This window comes from Schistocerca cancellata, chromosome 2 (genome assembly GCF_023864275.1).
Source record: "Schistocerca cancellata isolate TAMUIC-IGC-003103 chromosome 2, iqSchCanc2.1, whole genome shotgun sequence".
Classification (NCBI taxonomy): domain Eukaryota; kingdom Metazoa; phylum Arthropoda; class Insecta; order Orthoptera; family Acrididae; genus Schistocerca; species Schistocerca cancellata.
This window is the reverse complement of record NC_064627.1, coordinates 1,031,788,753-1,031,814,191: the sequence shown is the minus strand read 5'-3', so window position 1 is coordinate 1,031,814,191 and position 25,439 is coordinate 1,031,788,753. Positions and strand designations below refer to the sequence as shown.

The window sequence follows — 25,439 nt, the reverse complement described above, 5'->3', positions numbered from 1 at the left end:
TGAAGCACTAGTGGCATTTATATAATTTTCTTTACAAGTCTACCTGAAATCTTCCAGCAAATCTAAGCATTCTATTCACCTTCCATACTACGTAGTTTACATGTTCGTTCAAATGGTTGAAAAGGCTCTGAGCACTATGGGACTTAACATCTGAGGTCATCAGTCCCCTAGAACTTAGAACTTCTTAAACCTAACTAACCTAAGGACAACACGCACATCCATGCCCGAGGCAGGATTCGAGCCTGCAACCGCAGCGGTCGTGCGGTTCCAGACTGAAGCGCCCAGCCGGCCGCGGTGGCCGTGCGGTTCTAGGCGCTCCAGTCCGGAGCCGCGCTGCTGCTACGGTCGCAGGTTCGAATCCTGCCTCGGGCATGGATGTGTGTGATGTCCTTAGGTTAGTTAGGTTTAAGTAGTTCTAAGTTCTAGGGGACTGATGACCACAGCAGTTGAGTCCCATAGTGCTCAGAGCCATTTGAACCATTTTTGAAGCGCCCAGAACCGCTCGGCCACCCCGGCCGGCTCATGTTCGTTCATATTCATATAGTTTGTTAGTATAACCTCTAAATATGTAAGTAATGTGTCCTGCTCCAGACATTCACCACTCATCATGTAATCGGATCTTGTTTGTTACGAGAATTATTTTCAAGTACCTTAGCTGAAAACTCCATATTCCTAGATTTATGGAAAGTATTTGACACAATGCCAGACTCTCACTTATAGTTTTGAAGACTTTTTAACACATTCTTATTATGTCGCTTTCGGTGTGTTTGTATGTTCGGTACAAAATTTGCTATTGATTTTAAACTAACATCCTGATCGGTTAGAGCCTTTACACATTCAACATAGCTCAGGGCTGGATAACAATACAACAGTAACTCTCTTTTGTATTTGCTGTGTGGCGGACGATACTTTGTTTTTCTTTTTGTCTGGTATGTGCAAATTTTGTAACTGATTTCAAATTAACTTCGCGATGAAATACAGACTTTCAGCATGGCGTCGAAGTGAATGAAAAAGCAGTATTAACCCTTTCGTGGTTAATGGAATACATGCATCCCACTAAACTACTATGCAGTTCTATATCTCGTGTCTGTCCTAGTGCTAGCCCCGAGATGCTTTCGAAACTTGGAGAAAAATGTTGTGGACCACGGGTGGATATATAGGAGGCTGTGAGCGATCAGATGGGTCGGCGTTGTTTGTAGGTGGCACAGTACATCTATTTACGAAAATCAGGTTAAATCACCTTCTTCTACATCCCAACGATGTCTAAAGTAACTAACTGTGTTTTCTTATACTTCACATTGTTCTGAAACATTTCTACGCCCATCAGCAATTCTGTTTGTTTTTGCATAATTTGTATGTAGTGGGACGTGTACGCCCCACAATACTTCACGGTATGTAGAAAACATTGGTATACTGTATGTGAAAGTCATCTTCAAACGTTATGTTGAAAATTTGTGAGCGATATTTCATGTTTTTCATTGTTAGGAGAACAAATGTGTTTTGGTATTGATTTCTTACACTTTTTTCCATAATTTCCATCCTGATAAATCATAAGTTCACATGAAAACATGGATCCATTAAGGTTCACCCACTTTCAAAACCGGTCAGCTCAAACTTTTTCGGGAGTGAAAGAGTATAACTTATCACAAAGGAAGACAGTTTTTGAAGTTTAATTTTCAAACATACGCAAAACAAATTTGAACCATGAAAGGGTCAACTCGCTTGTCTGGTGTGTGGCGGAGGGTGCTTGTGTACCACTGCTACTTCTGCCTTTTCCTGTTGCAGTTAGAATGTTTCGCAGTAAAAACGATTGCTGGTAAGCCTCCAACTGCGCTCGAATTTCTCTACTTTTTACCTTCACAATCTTCTCGCGAGATATACGAAAAAGGGAACAAAGTATACTGGCTGATTCAGGATGGAGAGAAACTGAAATAAACCTGAAATTTACCACATGACTGTATTGTCATCTCATCTAAAAATATGAAAATATTCGAAAAATTTCACATGCACAAGAATAAAAAGCAGAAAATAATTGTTTACATTAATTTTCTTGCATAATACGTTTTTAAAACCGATTGAGAAGTGTAAAATAATTTTTCATACCCCTATACTGATTGCTAACTCCATATAGGTAGACCTGAAAATTTGTGCTCGTGAATTGATAACAGCTATGAGCAATACATGGAATGGTACAACTAGGCTAGACAATGTCGGTTGTAGGGAAGGTCGACTCCGGTTCACAGAAATAAGTCTAGCAAAGCTTAGCTCCACTATAATTGAAACCAAGTACATGACACTTGTTGACCCTTCTTGAATACTGGTCGAGTGTTTGGGATCGCACCATGTCATATTGAAAGAAGACATCAAAGCAATTCAGAGGAGTGCCCCTACGTTTGTTTCTGGCAGGTTCGATCTGCAAGCGAGTGAAACAAAAATGCTGCGTGGATTCAAATAGGAATTCCTGGAGGAAAAAAGACGCTATTGAGAAAGTTTACAGAATCGGCATTTTCTACCCCGACTGCAGAACGATTTTACTGCCACCAACTAAGATTTCGCATAAGGACCGCGAAGATAAGAGAAATCGGGTCTCGTACAGACCGTCGTTTTTTCTTCGCTCCACTTGTGAGTGGATCAGGTAAGTGGATGACTAGTAGTAGAACAAGGTACCCTCCGCCACACACCGTGTGATGGCGTGCGGAGTATGTGTGTAGATATAGACTTGCATATGGGCATACAGTTTTCCCTTGGCAGAGTGCTCCAGGATAAATTATCCAGACAAGACAGTTGTACTAAATCTTCTTTCTGTCACTTCTCTTTTGCAGCCATGCAAGACCTTAAGCTCATTGCTAAACTAGCCAAGATGGAGATCTGGTCCTATGATAACAAAGTCCCGTTATTTCGACAGAAATACCACTCCCACCGAAGAACATACTGTCTTAAGCCTAGCGTACGCACTGCTAAATAAGAATGTCTTCACTCGTTTCTTAGCAGTTATGAGACAAACGCAGCATCATTATTTCCTTTCAGTCACGGTTCTAGGCCAACGTAAGACTTGTCTCCAGCTGGCTTAGCGCACTTGTCAGTCCGACCAGCGTGCGCTCAATGCGCTCTCTCTTGGCAATATTCGGAACCCGATACGCCGCAGCTCGTGACAGGTGGTGCTGGCAGCGCTACCTATTGCCTTAAAACGGAACTGCGTAGCCACGTCGCTGGCCGTGGGCGAATCAGTATACACCAATTCAATAACTAGCGGAAAAATGCTGTCGGACTAAAAATACTGCTATGTTCCTGTTTATTTAAAACACTCTGACTGAAAAGTGTCTCATTCTACCTTCCCCAAACGTTGAAATATTATCTCAAAAATTTTGGCAAGCAAATATAATCGCGCTTTTTTAAATATGCAACTCACCTCAAAATCCCACAGGCTCCACTAACTGTAACTCACAATCAGTCGCACCACAGTCCACTCCTTTCTTACTCTGTCATTCAGCCCAACTCATTAGCATTATTTCTTTGTGCCCCTCTGCTATTGTTTCTTTGTCACAACCACAGTCCTCTGCATTCTGTCCTACTACAACGGTCTCCTCTCACTTTCTCTGCCTCTATCTTGCTCTTTCTTACTGCTAATATCTCATTTCTTCCTTCTTACTGCTGCTTCTCTTCTCGCTGTCGCTGCCTCCCTCTTGCTGTCTGTTACTGTTAATATCTCATTCCTTTCTTCCTACTGCCGCTGTCTTTTCCTACTGTCACTTTATTCCTAAACCCCAACCCCCTGACACTATCTCGTTCACTCTTTTTCCAGCACTGTTCTGTCACTGTCATCTATTTCCACTGCTACTGTGTCCCGCTCTTTCTCTCACTCTGGCATTGTCATCTGCGCTCTTTCTATAACACAACCACTGTCTACTATCTTCCTTTATTTATTACATTTCCATCTCTTTGTCACCACTCTCTCTTAGGACTGACAAGTGCGAAATTTTGAAGGTGCTGAAGAAAATAGAATGAGGCAGCTGGTACCCCACTTTTCAGTCAGTCCTTTAAATAAACACGAACATATTCGCTTTCTTTGAGCTGAGATAGGAGTATATGTCCTCTGGCCCCTTCTTTCCTGTGTTGTAGCATGACATCTAACTCAAATGAAAAGGAACGTATTGATCAGTAAAATTTAAATGATTTACTTATGTGAAATTGAAATAAAATGAAATTAATTTTACAGCTCAGACTGATTTTATGTACAAAAAGTTTTGCACATTCTTCAGTACTACAAAGTGAGATTTCCAGATAATGGAGATACTGTACAGCATATTTCCCCGTGCTACGTCACTTTATAATCTGCGTTTTCGCCTCACACCGGATTTTAGGTGCGTATTTTACGCGTGCAAGTAGGGTAACTTTGACTCTCTATATCTCGCAAACGGATAAACATAATATGAAAATTTTCAAGGTTGTTCGAGATCGCAATCTTAGAAGTACAGTGAAAAAAATTAAGCCATTTGCTGTGCACAGCTGTCTCGGAACCCGCGGCTGTGTTTTGGTTCGCTGGTGACTGCGCAACTATAGCAAATAAAAAAGAAAGTGAGGGTTTTTCTGAGGAACCGACCATGAATTAATCGTGCCTCCGTAAGTCTCAACAAGCCCCCCACAGACCATATCAAATGCAAAAAGAACCGACCGATTCGCTCTATTTGCTCAGCTGGAGGAAGTATGTAACATTCCTATTTTGACCCTGTATTTTAGTATAGTGACACTAAGACGATCCTTGTGTTGGGTATACAAATGGTCCCTAGCTCAAGGGCTATCCGAAACATTTAACCCTACCTTTTTATCACCAACAGAAGCCTACGTACGAACACCGTAAAATCCACTTTTACGAGCGGCGTTTTCGTACATATTAGTAAGCTTGCTGTCGCATTCGATACCGATACTGTACCTATTTTCTTTATTAATACAAGCAGCAATCATTAGCTTACAAATTCTGAATTTTAATTACTTGTTTGTGGTAGCGATTGGTGAAACCTTTCCTGTTATGACATGCTACAAGAGTCACATCACTTACTCGAACATTCGTTACAAAGTTGAGCAAATTTCATTCACGTATTCTTGGGATTTTATATCAGTGAATTTTTGTGTATTGTGAAGACACCTCTAACACATTTCTGGTGGAGCTATGTAGCTTTGAAACTCGTCTGCTAACAAATTTCATAAAAATTGCAGCTGCTTTGGTGGATTTCCTTCCTTCCACAATATACTATTATTCAGTGTATTTAAACTGTAGCTAGCTACATTTTTCACTATCATGTTGGATTGTTGTAGTGCTCTTACCAAATTAAAAAAAATATTCAGGCAGTATTTCGGCATAGATCAAACGAAAGTTCAAATCATTTCTATATTAACTAATATTTATGTGTAACCAACCACTGCACCAACTACTGCTTTACCGACTAATGAATCTGTCTGATCATTCGACTTCATGGTGCCTCAAATGCTGACTCCAAAGTCTGCAGTGAGTAACTACCCTTAACTGTTGGTCATTAATCTTCAGGTCTAAGATCAATAAATTTTTGCGTTTTATGAAATGGGCAGCAGTACATTTCCGTACCTGTTCTACATATACGGCTAGCCACCTGACGGTGTGTGGCGGAGGGTACTTTGAGTACTTCTATCTGTTCTCCCTTCTATTCCAGTCTCGTATTGTTCATGGAAAGAAAGATTGTCGGTATGCCTCTGTGTGGGCTCTGATCTCTCTGATTTTATCGTCATGGTCTCTTCGCGAGATATAAGTAGGAGGGAACAATATACTGCTTGACTCCTCGATGAAGGTATGTTCTCGAAACTTCAACAAAAGCCCGTACCGAGCTGCTGAGCGTCTCTCCTGCACGATTGGAGTTTATCTGTCATCTCCGTAATGGTTTCGCGATTGCTAAATGATCCTGTAACGAAGCGCGCTGCTCTCCGTTGGATCTTCTCTATCTCTTCTATCAACCCTATCTGGTACGGATCCCACACCGGTGAGCAGTATTCAAGAAGTGGGCGAACAAGTGTACTGTAATCTACTTCCTTTGTTTTCGGACTGCATTTCCTTAGGATTCTTCCAATGAGTCTCAGTCTGGCATCTGCTTTACCGACGATCAACTTTATATGATCATTCCATTTTAAATCACTCCTAATGCCTACTCCCAGATAATTTATGGAATTAACTGCTTCCAGTTGCTGACCTGCTATATTGTAGCTAAATGATAAGGATCTTGCTTTCTCTGTATTCGCAGCACATTGCACTTGTCTACATTGAGATTCAATTGCCATTCCCTGCACCATGCGTCAATTTGTTACAGATCCTCCTGCATTTCAGTACAACTTTCCATTGTTACATCCTCTCGATATACTACAGCATCATCCGCAAAAAGCCTCAGTGAACTTCCGATGTTATCCACAAGGTCATTTATGTATATTGTGAATAGCAACTGTTTACGACACTCCCCTGCGGCACACCTGAAATCACTCTTACTTCGGAAGACTTCTCTCCATTGAGAATGACATGCTGCGCTCTGTTATCTAGGGCTGGGTGTTGTGTGCTGTCCTTAGGTTAGTTAGGTTTAAGTAGTTCTAAGTTCTAGGGGACTGATGACCGTAGCAGTTAAGTCCCATAGTGCTCAGAGCCATTTGAACCATTTTTTTTTTTTTGTTATCTAGGAACTCTTCAATCCAATCACACAATTGGTCTGATAGTTCATATGCTCTTACTTTGTTCATTAAACGACTATGGGGAACTGTACCGAACGCCTTGCGGAAGTCAAGAAACACGGCATCTACCTGGCTACCTGGGAAACCGTGTCTATGGCCCAGTGAGTCTCGTGGACGAATAGCGCGAGCTGGGTTTCACACGATCGTCTTTTTCGAAACCCATGCTGATTCCCACAGAGTAGATTTAAAGTCTCCAGAAAAGTCTTATACTCGAACATAATACGTGTTCCAAAATTCTACAACTGATCGACGTTAGAGATATAGGTCTATAGTTCTGCACATCTGTTCGACGTCCCTTCTTGAAAACGGGGATGACCTGTGCCCTTTTCCAATCCTTTGGAACGCTACGCTCTTCTAGAGACCTACGGTACACCGCTGAAAGAAGGGGGGCAAGTTCCTTCGCGTACTCTGTGTAAAATCGAACTGGTATCCCACCAGGTCCAGCGGCCTTTCCTCTTTTGAGCGATTTTAATTGTTTTTCTATCCCTCCGTCATCTATTTCGATATCTACAATTTTGTCATCTGTGCGACAATCTAGAGAAGGAACTACAGTGCAGTCTTCCTCTGTGAAACAGCTTTGGAAAAAGACATTTAGTATTTCGGTCTTTAGTCTGTCATCCTCTGTTTCAGTACCATTTTGGTCACAGAGTGTCTGGACATTTTGTTTTGATCCACCTACCGCTTTGACATCAGACCAAAATTTCTTAGGATTTCCTGCCAAGTCAGTACAAAGAACTTTACTTTCGAATTCATTGAACGCCTCTCGCATAGCCCTCCTCACACTACACTTCTCTTCGCGTAATTTTTGTTTGTCTGCAAGGCTTTGGCTATGTTTATGTTTGCTGTGAAGTTCCCTTTGCCTCCGCAGCAGTTTTCTAACTCGGTTTGTTATAAGTCTATCTGGCTGACGGCTAATGTTATCGTTACAAGGGACGTGAACGCAAGCGTGGATGCTTGGCAGACAATATTTATGACATCATAGAATACAATTTCATGTTACGATGCATTTCCCACTATGATCAAAAGAATGGACCGCTTTGGATTTTAGAAACACGCTTTTTTTTTACAAGCTGAACCGAACCGACGTCGTATTAGAAGACGACAATCAGAAGCTGGTTTTTAGGGTTCCGTGCCTAAATATGAAAAGCGGAACCCTTATAAAATAGCTTTGCTGTGCATCTGTCAGTCTGTCTGTCTGCCTCTCTGTCCTACTGTCAATAATTCTTTTTCTCAGGACCGGGTAGACGTATCAAGCTCAAATTTACGTCACATATTAAGGTCATTGGCCCCTGGGCAGTGTAAAACATTTAAGCTTCTAAGTCGGTGCGATGAAAAGATTTGGCCATTTATGTCACATATTTTCAAACTCGCAAACTCACTTCCCTTTGAGCTTGAATCATGCAATGTGGTGAGAAGCAAGGTTTCGCAGCACAAACAACGTACGCCGGCCGGAGTGGCCGAGCGGTTAAAGGCGCTACAGTCTGGAACCGCACGACCTCTACGGTCGCAGGTTCGAATCCTGCCTCGGGCATGGATGTGTGTGATGTCCTTAGGTTAGTTAGGTTTAAGTAGTTCTAAGTTCTAGGGGACTTATGACCACAGCAGTTGAGCCCCATAGTGCTCAGAGCCATTTGAACCACTCCACAAACAACGTGAAATATCTGAAACTTGTTAAATTGTAATTGTTTCACATAAGAAATATCTTTCTGCCATTTGAATACACACTGCATTCGTCATTTGTCAAAGGCATAACACACGAACATTACTGCATGCTAACATAAAATGTAAGCTGTAGTCATGTTTTACTAAGTAAATAATTTTTTTTACTAAATCTTCTCTCTCTGCCAATACGCGGTGAGCAGTAATAAAATCGACAAGCAGCAAGTATGGACTCCTGACTGGAAATGAGAAAGAGAAAAAGTCCTACGAGCATGTGTCCGGAAATGCATCGTTGCCACAGTTGATGGTACTGGTGCTGCAGGCTGTGTGACTGACGCAGAGTACTGTAAGCAGCAGAGTGGTCCGGTGTTCGTGTCGGGAACAAGGCGAAAAGGCTTTCGTGTTCGGCCAAGCGGATGGAAACGTTCGAGAGGCAGCACGACTGTAACAAAACAAGTACCCTCACAGACACCAACCACATTACACAACATTTCAAGCCCTTTTTGGGTGTTTGTGTGATAACGGGTCCTTTCAGACAGGCGAACGTGCTGGGAGTCGGTGGACGGGCCGTACACCAGATTTGGGCGACCGGGTTCTGCAGGATATTCGGACGAACCTAGCACAGGCTCCAGGCAAGTGGCCCGCCAACATGGTGTAAGCCAAAGTACTTTCATGTGTATCCTGCGTGATAGGTATGTGTGAACGCATGCATTGCATCCCATGGAGGCCACTTTGAACATCTGTTGTCACGTGGACGCTATGCAGCTCGGTAATGTGTTGTCGTCCACCCACACCGTCCATTTCCGGACACATGTTCATACCACATTTTTTTCTTCATTCTCAGCCAGGAATCCGTCCCTGAAATTTGTCGGTTTTATTAATGTTCACCCCGTATAAACTGAAGCCCCCTGCTCGCTTCTTTTTGTCCACGTTAGTCTGAGGAACTACCACAGAGATTCTGAATCGTCTTTGAATTCCTGAGACCAGTATCTTGCCAGTATCGACATCGATAACATGCAAAAATCGTTGAAATTCTAGATTCTGGGATGCATGAACTATATAGTGGTTCATGGTTGGAGACATAACATCCTTGTTACAGGTAGTCTGCGAAAACCAGGCCGGCCGGTGTGGCCGTGCGGTTCTAGGCGCTGCAGTCTGGAACCGCGTGACCGCTACGGTCGCAGGTTCGAATCCTGCCTCGGGCATGGATGCGTGTAATGTCCCTAGGTTAGTTAGGTTTAAGTAGTTCTAAGTCCTAGGGGACTGATGACCTCAGTGGTTAAGTCCCATAGTGCTCAGAGCCATTTGAACCATTTGCGAAAATCAGTTCATAGAAGTTGGCCACTGAAGAATCTTGTATACGACTGGAGTTAAACCCCTCAGTGCCAGGTAAGGCCTGAAGATGAAGCACTGAAGCACCGAAACTGGTAGACATACAATAAATAACATCGTAAGGACGGCTATAGGTGCTCCATTTTTTACGCAAGTCAACGGCCGAAGTCACTCAAACCTTCAATCTGAAGGATGGATATAAGAAACTAATATACTTCGTACGGAATCCTCAAGTGTTCGAGTGCTACTCGAACTTGGACAACTTTGTATTAGAAGTTGGAGCCTATGAAAATATGCTGTTTCAAGGCATCGACGGAATGAAGCTTTCATTAAAAATTCCAGTCAATTTTTGTATGGGTTATAACAAAAAAACGTCAGAAACGTGTAAAGATGGCCCAGAGCACTCTGTGTGCGAAGTAACGGACAGGAATATAAACTCTTTCCCCACTTCTACTGCCGTTGTTAAAGAGGCTTACCGACAATCATTCTTAGGCCAAGAAAATTAGAGTACTGCCTTCCAATAATTAGTGGAGTCGTGGAAACTGTTTTAATTACTCAAGTAGGTCTTTGGTATTAATAATCAGAGTTTGCTCAATCTTTGAGTGGAGTTTCAGATGTGATCAAAAGAAAACCGCCTAAATATAGTTTTTATTTATTTATTTATTTGTTTTGAGTCCTCGGAGACTAAGCGTTTAATCTAAAAATTTATGGCTAACAGATATTCAGAGCATTAAATTCTGCATCGATTGAGTGCTAAAGCTTTGCTATTTGATTAAATTTTCCTATAGCAAGGCAACGTCAGAGAATATAAGCGTGCTTCTTCAAATACAGATTTATGTGAATAGGCAGAATATGGCATTGCGGTCGGCAATGCCTATATAAGACATGTGTCTGTAGTAATTGTTAGATCGGTTACTGATGCTACAATGGCAGTTTACCAAGATTTAAGTTAGTTTGAATGTGGTGTTCTAGTCGGCGTACGAGCGATAGGACACAGCATCTCCGAGGTAGCGATGAAGTGTGGATTTTCCCGTACGACCATTTTAATATCAGAAATCCGGTAAAACATCAAACTCCGACATCGCTGCGGCCAGAAAAAGATCCTGCAACAACTGGTTCAACGACGACTGAAGAGAATCGTCCAACGTCACAGAAGTTCAACGCTTGCCCAAACTGCTGCAGATTTCAGTGCTTTGCCACCAACAAGTGTCAGCGTGCGAACCATTCAACGAAATATCATTAATATGGGATTTCGCTCCCGAAGACTCACTCGTGTACCATAGATGACTGTACGACACAAAGTTTTACGTCTCATTTGGGCCCGTCAACACCGACACTGGACTGTTGATGACTGAAAACGTTTTGCCTGGTCGGACGAGTCTCGTTTCAAATTGTATAGAGCGGATGGACGTGTGCGCCTATGAAGACAACCTAATGAATCCATGGACCCTGCATATCACCTGAGGACTATTCAGTCTGGTGAAGGCGCTGTGATTGTGTGGGTTGTGTGCAGTAGAAGTGATGTGGGACCCCTCATAGTCTAGATACGACTCTCACAGGTGACACGTAAGCATCCTGTCTGATCACCTGCGTCCATTCATGTCCATTGTGCATTCCGACGGACTTGGGCAATTCCAGCAGGACAATGCGACACCCCACATATCACTCCAACTGCACTAGCTCCACACCATTACAGAGCCTCCACCAGCTTGAACAATCCCCTGCTGATATGCAGGGTCCATTGATTCATGAGGTTGTTTCCATACCTTTACACGTCCATCCACTTGATACATTTTGAAATGAGACTCGTTCGACCGGCCGGCCGCGGTGGTCTAGCGGTTCTGGCGCTGCAGTCCGAAACCGCAGGACTGCTACGGTCGCAGGTTCGAATCCTGCCTCGGGCATGGGTGTGTGTGATGTCCTTAGGTTAGTTAGGTTTAAGTAGTTCTAAGTTCTAGGGGACTTATGACCTAAGATGTTGAGTCCCATAGTGCTCAGAGCCATTTGAACCAACTCGTTCGACCAGGCAACATGTTTCCAGTCATCAAGAATCCTGTGTCAGTGTTTGACGAGGTCAGGCGAGGCGTAAAGCTTTGTGTTGTGCAGTCATCAAGGGTACACAGCTCCTGAAACCTGGTTGGTAGGTTCTCAGAGAGTGCACAGGATAAGGTTATGATTGTGGATGGGGCTGTAAACAGTTACTGTGAATTGCACAATCAAACACACAACTTTATTTTCCTGCATACCACTTGTTTACACATTGCTTAAAAGATCACAATTAAACAATATGCATGAAGGCCTAGTTAAAGAAAACTTGAGATGCCTTCTGGGCTTAAGGCCCAAAACCACACCAAAAACAAGAACGGCTGAAGCCTGGCTTAGAAATCAAGATCAATAAAAATAGAGGGTAAAAATTATTTTTTTCTAAGAAAAACAGGCAATTGAAAACAATTAGTGGCTGAAGGCCTACACTAGACGTCTGAAGGACAACAATAATTAAAACACATTAATAAGCAACTACTCCAACCAATAAATTTCTTTCTAAACTTACAACAGAATGGCCAAAAGCCTAATTAAAGAAATATTAACTTATTGCACGGCTGAAGGCCACAAACAAATTTGAAACAATGGCTGAACAAGTCAGACAAACAATTCAAAATAAACCCCTTCCTTCTTATTAAAAAAATTTCCTTTAAAGAATACACATAGCTGAAGGCCTTATTAAAAGGGGTTCACATAAATCCTCGGCTGAAGGCCACACAAAACACATCGAAGAACTAAAGGCTTAGGGCCTGGATTACAAACAATTTCAGATAGAACCAAGTTTAAGAAAAAAAAATTTTCTTTTTTTTTAAATAAAATCAATCTTCAGTATTTTAATTTAACATGGCTGAAGGCCTTTATGTAAAATTTAAAAAGAACTGAATTAATACACAGGTGAAGGCCTTCTACAATACTTCAAAAACTAAAATAAAAATCACAATCTAAAACAAACAAAGCAAGTGGTGTTCAGAACTGTCCCAAGGGTCAGCCTGAGAAGGCAGCTCAAACGTAAGGTGAGGTGAGACAGGCAGTCAAGAGCTGAAGTTAAATAATCAGATGGAAACCCAAACTAGGGACGGCCCAAGGACTGAACAACAGTTTAACCAATTCCCTTCCATCTGGCCAATGGCACAACAACGAAAAATACCAGCCGAGGACGAGAATATGAACAGCGCTATGACTTCAGAAATTGGAGTCTAAAAACAGCCAACGTAACAATAACCGCTCTAAGCGAAATATTAACCAAACACCTTAAAAGGCTGTCGAACTACATGCTGTGCTGGACAGCATCAACATGATGAGGAGAGGCACACTGCCGGAAAACTATGCTAACGACCAGGACAGGTAAATGGGGCGTTAACGGCCACAGTGCAAAAAATACCACTGTAGCACTTCACTGGTAAGTAACAGACAATTTAATAATTAATCACAATACAGGAAGACGGCTGCAAGATTTCGCCAACTACAACACATCATATGTTGCTGTTAGCCCGAACAACCCAGGGAGCAACAATGTGCAAATGAATGAAGAGATGTCACAATAGCTGAGGTTTCATAACAGGTTAACTGATCACTCAGCTTCAGTGTCCAGGTTCGGTGGGCAACGAAGTCTGTCACTCTCACAGCTAGTGCCTCACGACCCGACAGCGCGTGCACACCGCCAGCGGTCCCGGCCTGGCCTCACACCGCGGAGACTTGCTCGCTGCTCCATCCCAACCGACTAACTAGCGGAGAACCCAGAAATGGTCGGCGACCAAACACACGTCGTCCGATGAGACGACCAACCGAACTGTACACCAAGGTCGTCCCCACTCAAGTCATGTGTGTCGGCAACGGTCGGGCGAGTCATGGCTGTCCGGACCTCACTGCTGCTCCATCCCGACTCAACTCCCGACACACGACGACTCGGAAATACTAGCGGTCGCTCCAAAGATAGTACGACAGTGCTCTTATCGATAAGCGCTGCTGCTGCCACTCATGGGCAGGCAAGCCAGCAACTTAGTGACGATAGTAAATCGAATAAGAAACGGGACGGCAGTACCGCAAAGAAAATATGTCAAGCAATAAACGGCACGAACACGAGCCGCGCGCGGCGCATCTCTGAAAGCCAATATCGATGATGTTTCGTTGAATGGTTCGCAAGCTGACACTTGCTGATGGCCCAGTACTTAAATCTGCAGCAATTCATGGAGAGGTTGCACTTTGGGTGACGTTGAACGATTCTCTTCAGTCGTTGTTGGTCCCCTTCTTGCAGGATCTTTTGCCGGCCGCAGCGACGTCGGAGATTTGATGTTTTACCGGATTCTTACATTCACGTTATCCTCGTGAAATGGCCATATGGGAACATCGCCCACTTCATCGTTAACTCGGAGATGCTGTGTTCAATCGCTGGTGTGCCGACTGTAACACCACGTTCAAACTCACTTAAATCTTGATAACTTGCCATTGTAGCAGCAGTAACCGATCTACCAATTGCTCCACAGTTGTCTTGCGTAGGCGTTGCCGACCGCACCGCCGTATTCTGCCTGGTTACATATCACTGTATTTGAATACGCATGTCACTACCAGTTCCTTTGGCGCCTCATTGTACATGACCATATTATTGTTGCATAGAATATAATGGAATTTACTCCCAAATATACTTACTTGAAATTTAAAGGAGCTTACACCATTTCAGTATAAGCTTTATAGAATTATTTCAGTCGATTTCTCTCAACTATAGCACTTTTCAGTTGTGTCACTGTGCTTGCCGGGTGCGATATGAGCATTCTACCAACCGCCTGGGGGAAGCACGGCGAGCGTAGTGCATGCGACACGGCTTTCTGTGTACAGGAGACGGTCGGTGTGGTGTCACCGCCAGACACCACACTTGCTAGGTTGTTGTTGTTGTGGTCTTCAGTCCTGAGACTGGTTTGATGCAGCTCTCCATGCTACTCTATCCTGTGCAAGCTTCTTCATCTCCCAGTACCTACTGCAACCTACATCCTTCTGAATCTGCTTAGTGTATTCATCTCTTGGTCTCCCCCTACGATTTTTACCCTCCACGCTGCCCTCCAATATTAAATTGGTGATCCCTTGATGCCTCAGAACATGTCCTACCAACCGACCCCTTCTTCTGGTCAAGTTGTGCCACAAACTTTTTCTTCTCCCCAATTCTATTCAATACTTCCTCATTAGTTATGTGATCTACCCATCTAATCTTCAGCATTCTTCTGTAGCACCACCTTTCGAAAGCTTCTATTCTCTTCTTGTCCAAACTATTTACCGTCCATGTTTCACTTCCATACATGGCTACACTCCATACAAATACTTTCAGAAATGACTTCCTGACACTTAAATCTATACTCGATGTTAACAAATTTCTCTTCTTCAGAAACGCTTTCCTTGCCATTGCCACTCTACATTTTATATCCTCTCTACTTCGACCATCATGAGTTATTTTGCTCCCCAAATAGCAAAACTCCTTTACTACTTTAAGTGTCTCATTTCCTAATCTAATTCCTTCAGCATCACCCGACTTAATTCGACTACATTCCATTATCCTCGTTTTGCTTTTGTTGATGTTCATCTTATATCCTCCTTTCAAGACACTGTCCATTCCGTTCAACTGCTCTTCCAGGTCCTTTGCTGTCTCTGACAGAATTACAATGTCATCGGCAAACCTCAAGGTTTTTATTTCTTCTCCATGGATTTTAATACCTACTCCGAATTTTTCTTTTGTTTCCTTTACTGCTTGCTCAATATACAGATTGAATAACATCGGGGAGAGGCTACAACCCTGTCTCACTCTCTTCCCAACCACTGCTTCCCTTTCATGTCCCTCGACTCATATAACTGCCATCTGGTTTCTGAACAAATTGTAAATAGCCTTTCGCTCCCTGTATTTTACCCCTGCCACCTTCAGAATTTGAAAGAGAGTATTCCAGTCAACATTGTCAAAAGCTTTCTCTAAGTCCACAAATGCTAGAAACGTAGGTTTGCCTTTCCTTAATCTTTCTTCTAAGATAAGTCGTAAGGTCAGTATTGCCTCACGTGTTCCAACATTTCTACGGAATCCAAACTGATCTTCCCCAAGGTCGGCTTCTACCAGTTTTTCCATTCGTCTGTAAAGAATTCGCGTTAGTATTTTGCAGCTGTGGCTTATTAAACTGATTGTTCGGTAATTTTCACATCTGTCAACACCTGCTTTCTTTGGGATTGGAATTATTATATTCTTCTTGAAGTCTGAGGGTATTTCGCCTGTTTCATACATCTTGCTCACCAGATGGTAGAGTTTTGTCAGGACTGGCTCTCCCAAGGCCGTCAGTAGTTCCAATGGAATGTTGACTACTCCGGGGGCCTTGTTTCGACTCAGGTCTTTCAGTGCTCTGTCAAACTCTTCACGCAGTATCGTATCTCCCATTTCATCTTCATCTACATCCTCTTCCATTTCCATAATATTGTCCTCAAGTACATCGCCCTTGTATAGACCCTCTATATACTCCTTCCATCTTTCTGCTTTCCCTTCTTTGCTTAGAACTGGGTTTCCATCTGAGCTGTTGATGTTCATACAAGTGGTTCTCTTATCTCCAAAGGTCTCTTTAATTTTCCTGTAGGCAGTATCTGTCTTACCCCTAGTGAGATAAGCCTCGACATCCTTACATTTGTCCTCTAGCCATCCCTGCTTAGCCATTATGCACTTCCTGTCGATCTCATTTTTGAGACGTTTGTATTCCTTTTTGCCTGCTTCATTTACTGCATTTTTATATTTTCACCTTTCATCAATTAAATTCAATATTTCTTCTGTTACCCAAGGATTTCTAAGAGCCCTGGTCTTTTTAACTACTTGATCCTCTGCTGCCTTCACTACTTCATCCCTCACAGCTACCCATTCTTCTTCTACTGTATTTCTTTCCCCCATTCCTGTCAATTGTTCCCTTATGCTCTCCCTAAAACTCTGTACAACCTCTGGTTCTTTCAGTTTATCCAGGTCCCATCTCCTTAAATTCCCACCTTTTTGCAGTTTCTTCAGATTTAATCTACCGAGCGCCGCCACACGGCAGGTCTAGACAGACTTCCTAGCACTCGACCCAGTTGTACAACCGACTTTGCTAGCGATGGTTCACTGACAAAATACGCTCTCATTTGCCGAGACGATAGTTAGCATAGCCTTCAGCTACGTCATTTGCTACGACCTAGCAGGGCGTCATTACCAGTTACTATTGATACTGAATCATGTACCGTCAAGAGCGACGTTCACCATTAATGGTTTAAAGTTAAGTATTCCAACAGCTACGTCCGTTTTTTTTTTTCTAAATTCTAATTTCCTTGTCCTGTTCCATACCTCACGCCAGCCTGCGTGAGCTAAAACGCGTGCCTTTCGGCTTCCTCTAGTAACCCGGTGTTGGCTCTCCTGCCAATCCACAACAGTCGGGACTCTGCCTTTCCACGAGAGAGATAAAAACAAAACATACAGGATGCCTTCTGGTGACTGCTATATATCGATTGTGGGAATCATAATTCATAAAAGAACAAACAAATCCTTAGATACAGATGTGATATTAAAATGAGAAACAACAGTACACATTTCCCCAAAACAATGACAAAAATGGATACAAAGATTAGCAAAACAATTACGCACAGTGCACGCATGCATGCATGCATGCATGTCTGACCTGTACGGAAATATACATAATGGATGTACGAGTACAGGTCGTAGACGCACGGTTGACGACATATGGAAGTCTGGGTCTGGCCGTGAGTTGTGCACGGATTACCGAGTGGTAAGGCGACCGCTCGCGATAAGTGTGAAATCCGGGTTCGAGTCCCGGTCCGGCACAGATTTTCATTGTCGTCATTCCATCCAACAGCTGACTGTTGTCCTTATTCGCCATTGCGAATTCGATTAATGTAAATGTCATATCTGTCAATGCGGCTTCGTGTAAGCACTTTCATCCGTGTCCTTGTTATTGTACACAGTTGTTTGTTTTTATCCATTTTTGCATGTGTGTTGAGTAATTTTGTACTGCTTTTTACACTTCAGTATCATTTCTGTATGTAAGGATTTGTCTACGCATGTCAACACCGTGATCCTACAATCGGTATATCGCATTAGACAGAGGCCAAGTGTTATGTTTACGTATTTGCCCGGACTGTTTAATGTGAACTCAAAAGGGATTTCTGGGAGGAAATAAATTCTTTTCGTGGGACCCTATTGAGAAAATTTGCAGAACCAGCATTTCCGGCTGCCTGAAGAACGATTTTGCTGTCACCAATGTACATTTCGCGCAAGGGGTGCGAAGACAAGAGATAGCAGAGCCCGTACGGAGGCATAAAGACAGTCGTTTTTCTCTCGTTCCATTACTGTCTGGAACAGTAAAAAACAATGAGCAGTAGTGAGACAAAGTACCCTCCGCCACGCACCGTATGCTGGCTTTCGGAATATGTATGAGGATGAAGCTGCAGAAAAATGTAGAGGAAGGCAGAGTTTGGAATACATCCAACAAGTAACTGAGGACGTAGGGTGCAGACGCAATTGTGAGATGACGAGGTAACGGCAGGAGAAGATTTTGTGGCGGGCCGCATCAAGCCAGTCAGAAGACTGCTCACTCAAAAAAGCAAAAGGTTAACAAAAGAGAGGGACATTCTCAGGAAACAAATAACCGCAAAACGAGGATGATGGCCCACCAACAAATCAGACTTCGTTCATAAATTCACGACAGATTATACCATCTCTAGTAATTCAGTAACATTCCGGGTTGTAGGCCTATGACAATACTTTGGTGTCAACTAGAACTTCATACAGACCTTGAAAAACCCGGGTATGTGATAGAAGAATAACAGATCTGTGTAATTGTAACTCAAGATAAACATCTGTATATGCAGATATAAATGCGATTGTTAGGTCTTGTTGCATTTTAATTTTATGTTTGCAAAGAAATGTATGTGACGCATACCGAGTTGTATTATCATCGTTGACCAGTTTCTTTACTGAATCTAACGCCAAACAAATTCAAACGTCTGATTACTCTACAAACGAACTAATGTGCTAAATATGTGTCTTATAATAATTTTGTAGGTATATTCCGTGGCTTGTGTGGATACATAGATTTAGTAGTAAAGTGGTTATAAATTAAAACGTCATGCTTCATGCTGAAGATTTACGGCATAGACAGCGAAAATGCAGTAAGTGACAAACTTTTTCCTTCCATTATTTTAGTGGAGGTGCCAGAGAAAAAAAATTCGGAAAGATCGGAAATTGTGTGTGAAGTTTGTCAGAAGTAGTAAATGGATTAATACAGTCTGGGTAATTCGTGCGCTCCAAGTAAAGTTGCGCCAAGACAAATACACAGCTTCTAGCTTCAATATTTGTCAAATGACTAACGTAAGATTTAACCTCTTAATGAGTCGGTTATGGTATCATCTTAAATTTTTTTAAATTCAATCTATAATCATGTGAAATACTGAAAATGAAGTTTTTATTGCCTCTGGAAGCCATTAGAGAGGCAACCTGCGACTGGAAGCTAAGGACCTACTGCCCAGGTGACAGCTTTAGCCATTTAGAAACATGAATCCATAAGATTCTACAGATAATATTTTAAGTTAACTGCCAGACGTGTAATATTACAATGTAATGGAACATCTATACATATGAAGAAATGTGTGTGTGTGTTCAAATGTGTGTGAATTTCTAAGGGACTAAACTCCTTAGGTCATCGGTCGCTAGACTTACAAACTACTTAAACTAACTTAAATCAAGAACAACACGCACAGCCGTGCCCGAGGGAGGACTCGAACCTCCGACGGGATGTGTGTGTGTGTGTGTGTGTGTGTGTGTGTGTGTGTGTGTTTGTAGTTTCTACAAATCTACAGTTTTATTCCGATCTTGATGAAATTTTACACAATTTATTTTCAAGAGAAGAGGAAGGTCACTGTCTACATAAGATTTCGCTCTATTTTTCGAAATATAATAAGGGAAAGGTTGTTCCGGAAAATCTTTAAAAGTTCTTGGTAGATTTACTTCAAATTTCTACATTGAGATGAAACAATAAACAAAATTAATAGAAATTAAATGCCTAACAAACGAAATATATCGTAGCAAACGGCCTGTAATTCCTGTCGCGAGAATAAATTACAGCGACAATACCCGTCCTGGATGTAGTAGCATCAGATGTCACTAGATCGTGGGACGAGCAAAGAGTTCGCGAATTTGACAGAAACATGATTGGAAAATCTTATTTATTGATTAGGTGTCGTTTTTACATATGATATATAGACTAGAAAATATTTTTACATCTTGTTTCACAGTTATTTTTATTATTTATTTATTATTAGGATATAGTTCCAAAAAACGTCACTAGATAGCGGGCCGATCAAAATATCGAGCAGAACCTGAGATTTCTCGAACTGTGGCGTTAACTGTTCGAACAGTTCGGGTCTTGCTCAAACACAGACCCATTTGAAACAGTGAACACTGAGCTGAAAAAATTGAAGACGAATGCTCCAAAAAACAAATGAGATGCTTATCGCAAACGTAATAACAAATGGCCCAAATAATCATCTTTACATACAGTAAAGACGTATTCATTCGTCGCGTACTGTTAACACCTACTGATTCAGAAATGCCCTTTGATTTAGTTCGATTCCAGTTTCCCTTGGGGCTTGTATTCGCGGTGAATATCAATAAGGCACAGGGTCAATCACTTTGCGTAGCAAGTGTCGGGCGCCACGCGGGGTAGCTATGTGGTCTAGGGCGCCTTGCCACGGTTCACGCGGCTCTCCCCGTCGGAGGTTCGAGTCCTCCCTCGTGTGTGTGTGTGTGTGTGTGTGTGTGTGTGATGACCTCGGCAGTTTGATCCCATAATAACTTACCACCACCAGCACCAACTGTCGGGCACTGCAGCTAATGATAAATAAATAAATAAGATCCAAACTCGTCGTTTCTTATCGACACATTGTCTGTGTGGCTGGTTAGAACTTATCGAGTGCGGCAATCTATAGCGCCTCATGTGGCGTTCCGCTTTGCATTGCCCTGTTCGAACTGCCCAGTGAAGCAGGCGGCAGAGCGGCAACCCACACGCGTGACGAAATGTGGCCTCCGGCTGAAGCTGCGCCTCTACTCACCTTCCTCGACGGCTTCGTCCAGCAGCACAGGGTTCCCGGTCGCGTTGAGCAGCTCGCCGTTGCTGTCGAACGTGGCCACCAGGTTTCCCAGATACTTGGTGTAGGCCATAGCCTGCACGATGGCCACCTTGTGGCCGCTCTCCTGAGTCACCATCACCGGGTACACGTCCTCGGCGGTGTCATTGTCCGGAGGAGTCCCTGACGTCATACAAGTATCCTTTTCATGAAGTTTATCCATTAGAAAAATATCATATTACCGCCTTGGTGATAAAGTAGTTTATTTACACAAGATATTTCGGTTGTATGATCATCATCATGTTCACAAAAGTATTCACAGCATCGTGATTACAGTTTTAACATGAATGTGTACACTTCGTAGTGTATTTTATTACGATAATTTATATTACGATACGATAGTGGTTCCCAACCTTTCTTAGACCATTAACCGTGAGTGCAATCAGACATTACTTAGCATCCCCGCCCTCCCTCACATTATCAACAACTTTAGCACCTAAGTACCTGTACAATGAAAGACTTTTCTTGGAACACTTTTATTTTTAAAATGGTAAAAGATAAATGATGTTTAGTTTGTGTGTGTGTGTGTGTGTGTGTGTGTGTGTGTGTGTGTGTGTTAGAATGAATGAAGAAGGAATTCTTTGTGCATTGCAAGTGCTACCCTCAACTCCACCTCAGAGAAGAAAGCTAACTATCTACAGTAAGGGTAGACACTTGTTACAAAACGTGCTTCTCCTGAATTACTCTCTCGATTGCGGCACCCGCTTGATCTGCGCACTGCAACCGCATTTAAAACACAGATGTGTGCACTATACTTTCCTTTTGTGAATCACTTCATTGCTGTACTCCTTACTTCTTAAATGGTAGAAACTGGATGACTTCAGCTTTGTGTCTAACCACTCTAACAGTAATAATAACAAAAATAAAATGGTGTACAGCACTATACTAGCCCTTTTGTACTTAATACTGTGTCGAGCCACCAATTAATTCATTTATCTGTTTCGAAGCGAGTAATGAACCAATTTCTGGACTACCACAGGGACTATCTACAACCTGTAGAAGACATTTTCTTGAGGTATTAATAGCATTTGTTACGTATATGACTCCCTTCTATCATCAGCGATCTGCGGGACAAAGCACAACATATGTGTGTAATGGAGGACTATGTGAGGAACCTGTAACCTCCACCGCATTAATGGTGCTAACTGAGAAAAAGTAATTATTGATAACTTATATAATCAGTGTTAGAGTCTTACAAAAGTGTGACAAAAGCAATGACCTTTTGTAAATAATTTAGTTTCGTGACTGAAACAGAATCGAATAGTTTCGTTTTTCTCTCTCCCCTCGGGGGGGAAATACCCCCTGGTTGGTAATCACTGTCATACGATGAGAGCGTATTGCTCACGGTTTTATCACCTGACAATAACGATTTCATATTTCGCCTAAGATGATTCTGTTAATACTTTTAGGAATCTGATGATGGTCAGACGATTGAAACTGGTTGTATAAGTGAAATATTATACCAGCAGCGCAAGGCGGTAATGTGACATTTTTCAGATACATAAGAGCTGTGCGGTACCGCCTCCTAATATCTATTCTTATCCATTAGCTTAAGGGTATTATCACCTAGAGTGATAGCAACTCCCTCCACCCCACCGCTCCGCCTGTTGAAACCTTGGCTGGTGGCAGATTGATGTGAAGCTTAGCCCGAAGTATAGCTTTGCCTAGAAAGTAATCATCTGGTTGAGAGATGACGAAGCCAGTGAATGTGAATGAGAAATACAGGTTGACGTAACAGATCTGCAGCGGAGCATGTCTATTTTCGCGCCACATACAACGCACTTTTCGTTATAAAACCTAAAACTGGGAGGTAGATTTAATAAACAAGTCCCCGATAGGTATTTTGACGCATAACATCTACATAAATTACGAAAACTGCATAAGCAATCCACTATGTAAATTTTAAAGAATTTCTTGACTATTTATTAAATGAAACACACTTAAAAAAATTTTATCGTTTATTTTGCCCCCTCAGTTGCACATTATTCTACAGATCAGTTTGGATAAAATTTTGAAATCTCTGATCTAGAAACATGGTTAAAAAACATCTATAGACTTTACATTTTTTTCAATAAGTAAAAAAGTAATTATGTAATTACAACACCAAAAACGTTGATAAGTCAGATCGTTTCATTTGTTACAATAGGCCTAATTAAGCAAATAGCCTTCGTCAGGGTAACTGTAAGTGAATGGTACATAATTTTGGTACAATAGTTCTAATATTATAGGCAGATATTAATTAGAAAACATTATTATGAAACTTGTTAGATATGTCATATATGTTTGACATCCATACGTTATCGTGGTTCTGTCTCTGCTTTTTGTTTGAATTACACTGTATTATACTGAGGTGACAAGTCATAGGATAGGGATATGCCCATAGACTGGAAAGTTGCACAGGTCACACCAATATTCAAGAAAGGTAGTAGGAGTAATCCACTAAATTACAAGCCCATATCGTTAATGTCGATATGCAGCAGGATTTTAGAACATATATTGTTTTCGAACATTATGAATTACCTCGAAGGAAACGGTCTATTGACACACAGTCAACATGGGTTTAGAAAACATCGTTCCTGTGAAACACAACTAGCTCTTTATTCACATGAAGTGCTGAGTACTATTGACAAGGGATTTCAGACCGATTCCGTATTCCTGGATTTTCGGAAGGCTTTTGACACTGTACCACACAAGCGGTTCAAATGGTTCAAATGGCTCTGAGCACTATGGGACTTAACATCTACGGTCATCAGTCCCCTAGAACTTAGAAATCCTTAAACCTAACTAACCTACGGACATCACACAACACCCAGTCCACACAAGCGGCTCGTAGTGAAATTGCTTATGGAATATCGTCTCAGTTATTTGACTGGATTTGCGATTTCCTGTCAAAGAGGTCACAGTTCGTAGTAATTGACGGAAAGTCATCGAGTAAAACAGAAGTGATTTCAGGCGTTCCCCAAGGTAGTGTTATAGGCCCTTTGCTTTTCCTTATCTGTACAAACGATTTAGGAGATAATCTGAGCAGCCGTCTTCGGTTGTTTGCAGATGACGCTGTCGTTTATCGACTAATGAAGTCATCAGTAGATCAAAACAAAATGCAAAACGATTTAGAAAACAATATCTGAATGTTGCGAAAAGTGGCAGTTGACCCTAAATAACGAAAAGTGTGAGGTCATCCAAATGAGTGCTAAAAGGATCTCGTAAAACTTCGGTTACACGATAAATCAGTCTAATCTAAAAGCCGTAAATTCAACTAAATACCTCGGTATTACAATTACGAACAACTTAAATTCGAAAGAACACATAGAAAATGTTGTGGGGAAGGCTAACCAAAGACTGCGTTTTATTGGTAGGACACTTAGAAAATGTAACAGACCTACTAAGGAGACTGCTTACGCTACGCTTATCTGTCCTCTTTTAGAATACAGCTTGCTGCGCGTTGTGGGATCCTTCCCAGATAGGACTGACGGAGAACATCGAAAAAGTTCAAATAAAGACAGCACGTTTTGTACTATCGCGAAATATGGGAGAGAGTGTCACAAAAATAATACAGTATTTGGGCGGGAAACCATTAAAAGAAAGGCGTTTTTTGTTGCGACGGAATCTTCCCACGAAATTCCAATCACCAACTTTCTCCTGCGAATGCGAAAACATTTTGTTGACACCAACTTACATAGGAAGGAACGATCAGCACGATAAAATAATGGAAATCAGAGCTCGTACGGAAAGATATAGGTGTTCATTCCTTTCGCGCACTATGCGAGATTGGGATAATAGAGGATTGTGAAGGTGGTTCGATGAACCCTCTGCCAGGCATTTAAATGTGATTTGCAGAGTATCCATGTAGATGTAGATGTAGATGTAGCACAACATAATCTCCAGCGCATCTCCTGGGCTTCGGTTGGACCTTGCACGACTGAAAAACCATGGCCTAGTCAGGTGACTCCAGATTTCAGTTGGTAAGAGCTAATGACAGCGTTCGAGTGTGGCGCAGACTGCACGAAGAGATGGATCCAAGTAGTCAAGAAGGCTCTGTGCAAGCTGTTGGTGACTCCATAATTGTGTAGGCTGTGTTCACATGGAATGGACAGGGTCCTCTGGTCCAAGTGAACCGATCATTGACTGCAAATGTTAATGTTCGGTCACATGTCGACTACTTGCAGCCAAACAAGAACTGTTATGAATGACAATGCGCAATGTCACCAGGCCACAAGAAGAATATTCTGGACTATTAGAGCGGATGATCTGACCTCTCAGATAGTCTGACACGAATCCCATCGAACATTTATGGGACATAACCGAGAGCTCATTTCGTACACAGAATCCTTCACCGGCAACAATTTCACAATTATGGACGGCTATAGACGTAACACTACTAAACTTTTTCTGCAGGGAACCTCCAATGACTTGTTGAGTCCATACCACGTCGAGTTGCTGCGCTAGGCCGGGCAAAGGAAATCCGACACGATATTAGGAGGTAGCCC

General features: G+C 42.2%; 1 protein-coding gene across 1 annotated transcript in view; it reads right to left on the bottom strand.

Annotated features, from left to right (window-relative positions):
* Window positions 1–25,439, bottom strand: part of LOC126163005 (apyrase-like) — a 178,979-nt gene that overhangs the window by 41,160 nt on the left and 112,380 nt on the right. Inside the window, exon 4 of the mRNA XM_049919864.1 lies at window positions 20,878–21,075. Coding sequence (XP_049775821.1) covers window positions 20,878–21,075 — 198 coding nt within the window. The remainder of the gene's footprint in view (window positions 1–20,877; window positions 21,076–25,439) is intronic.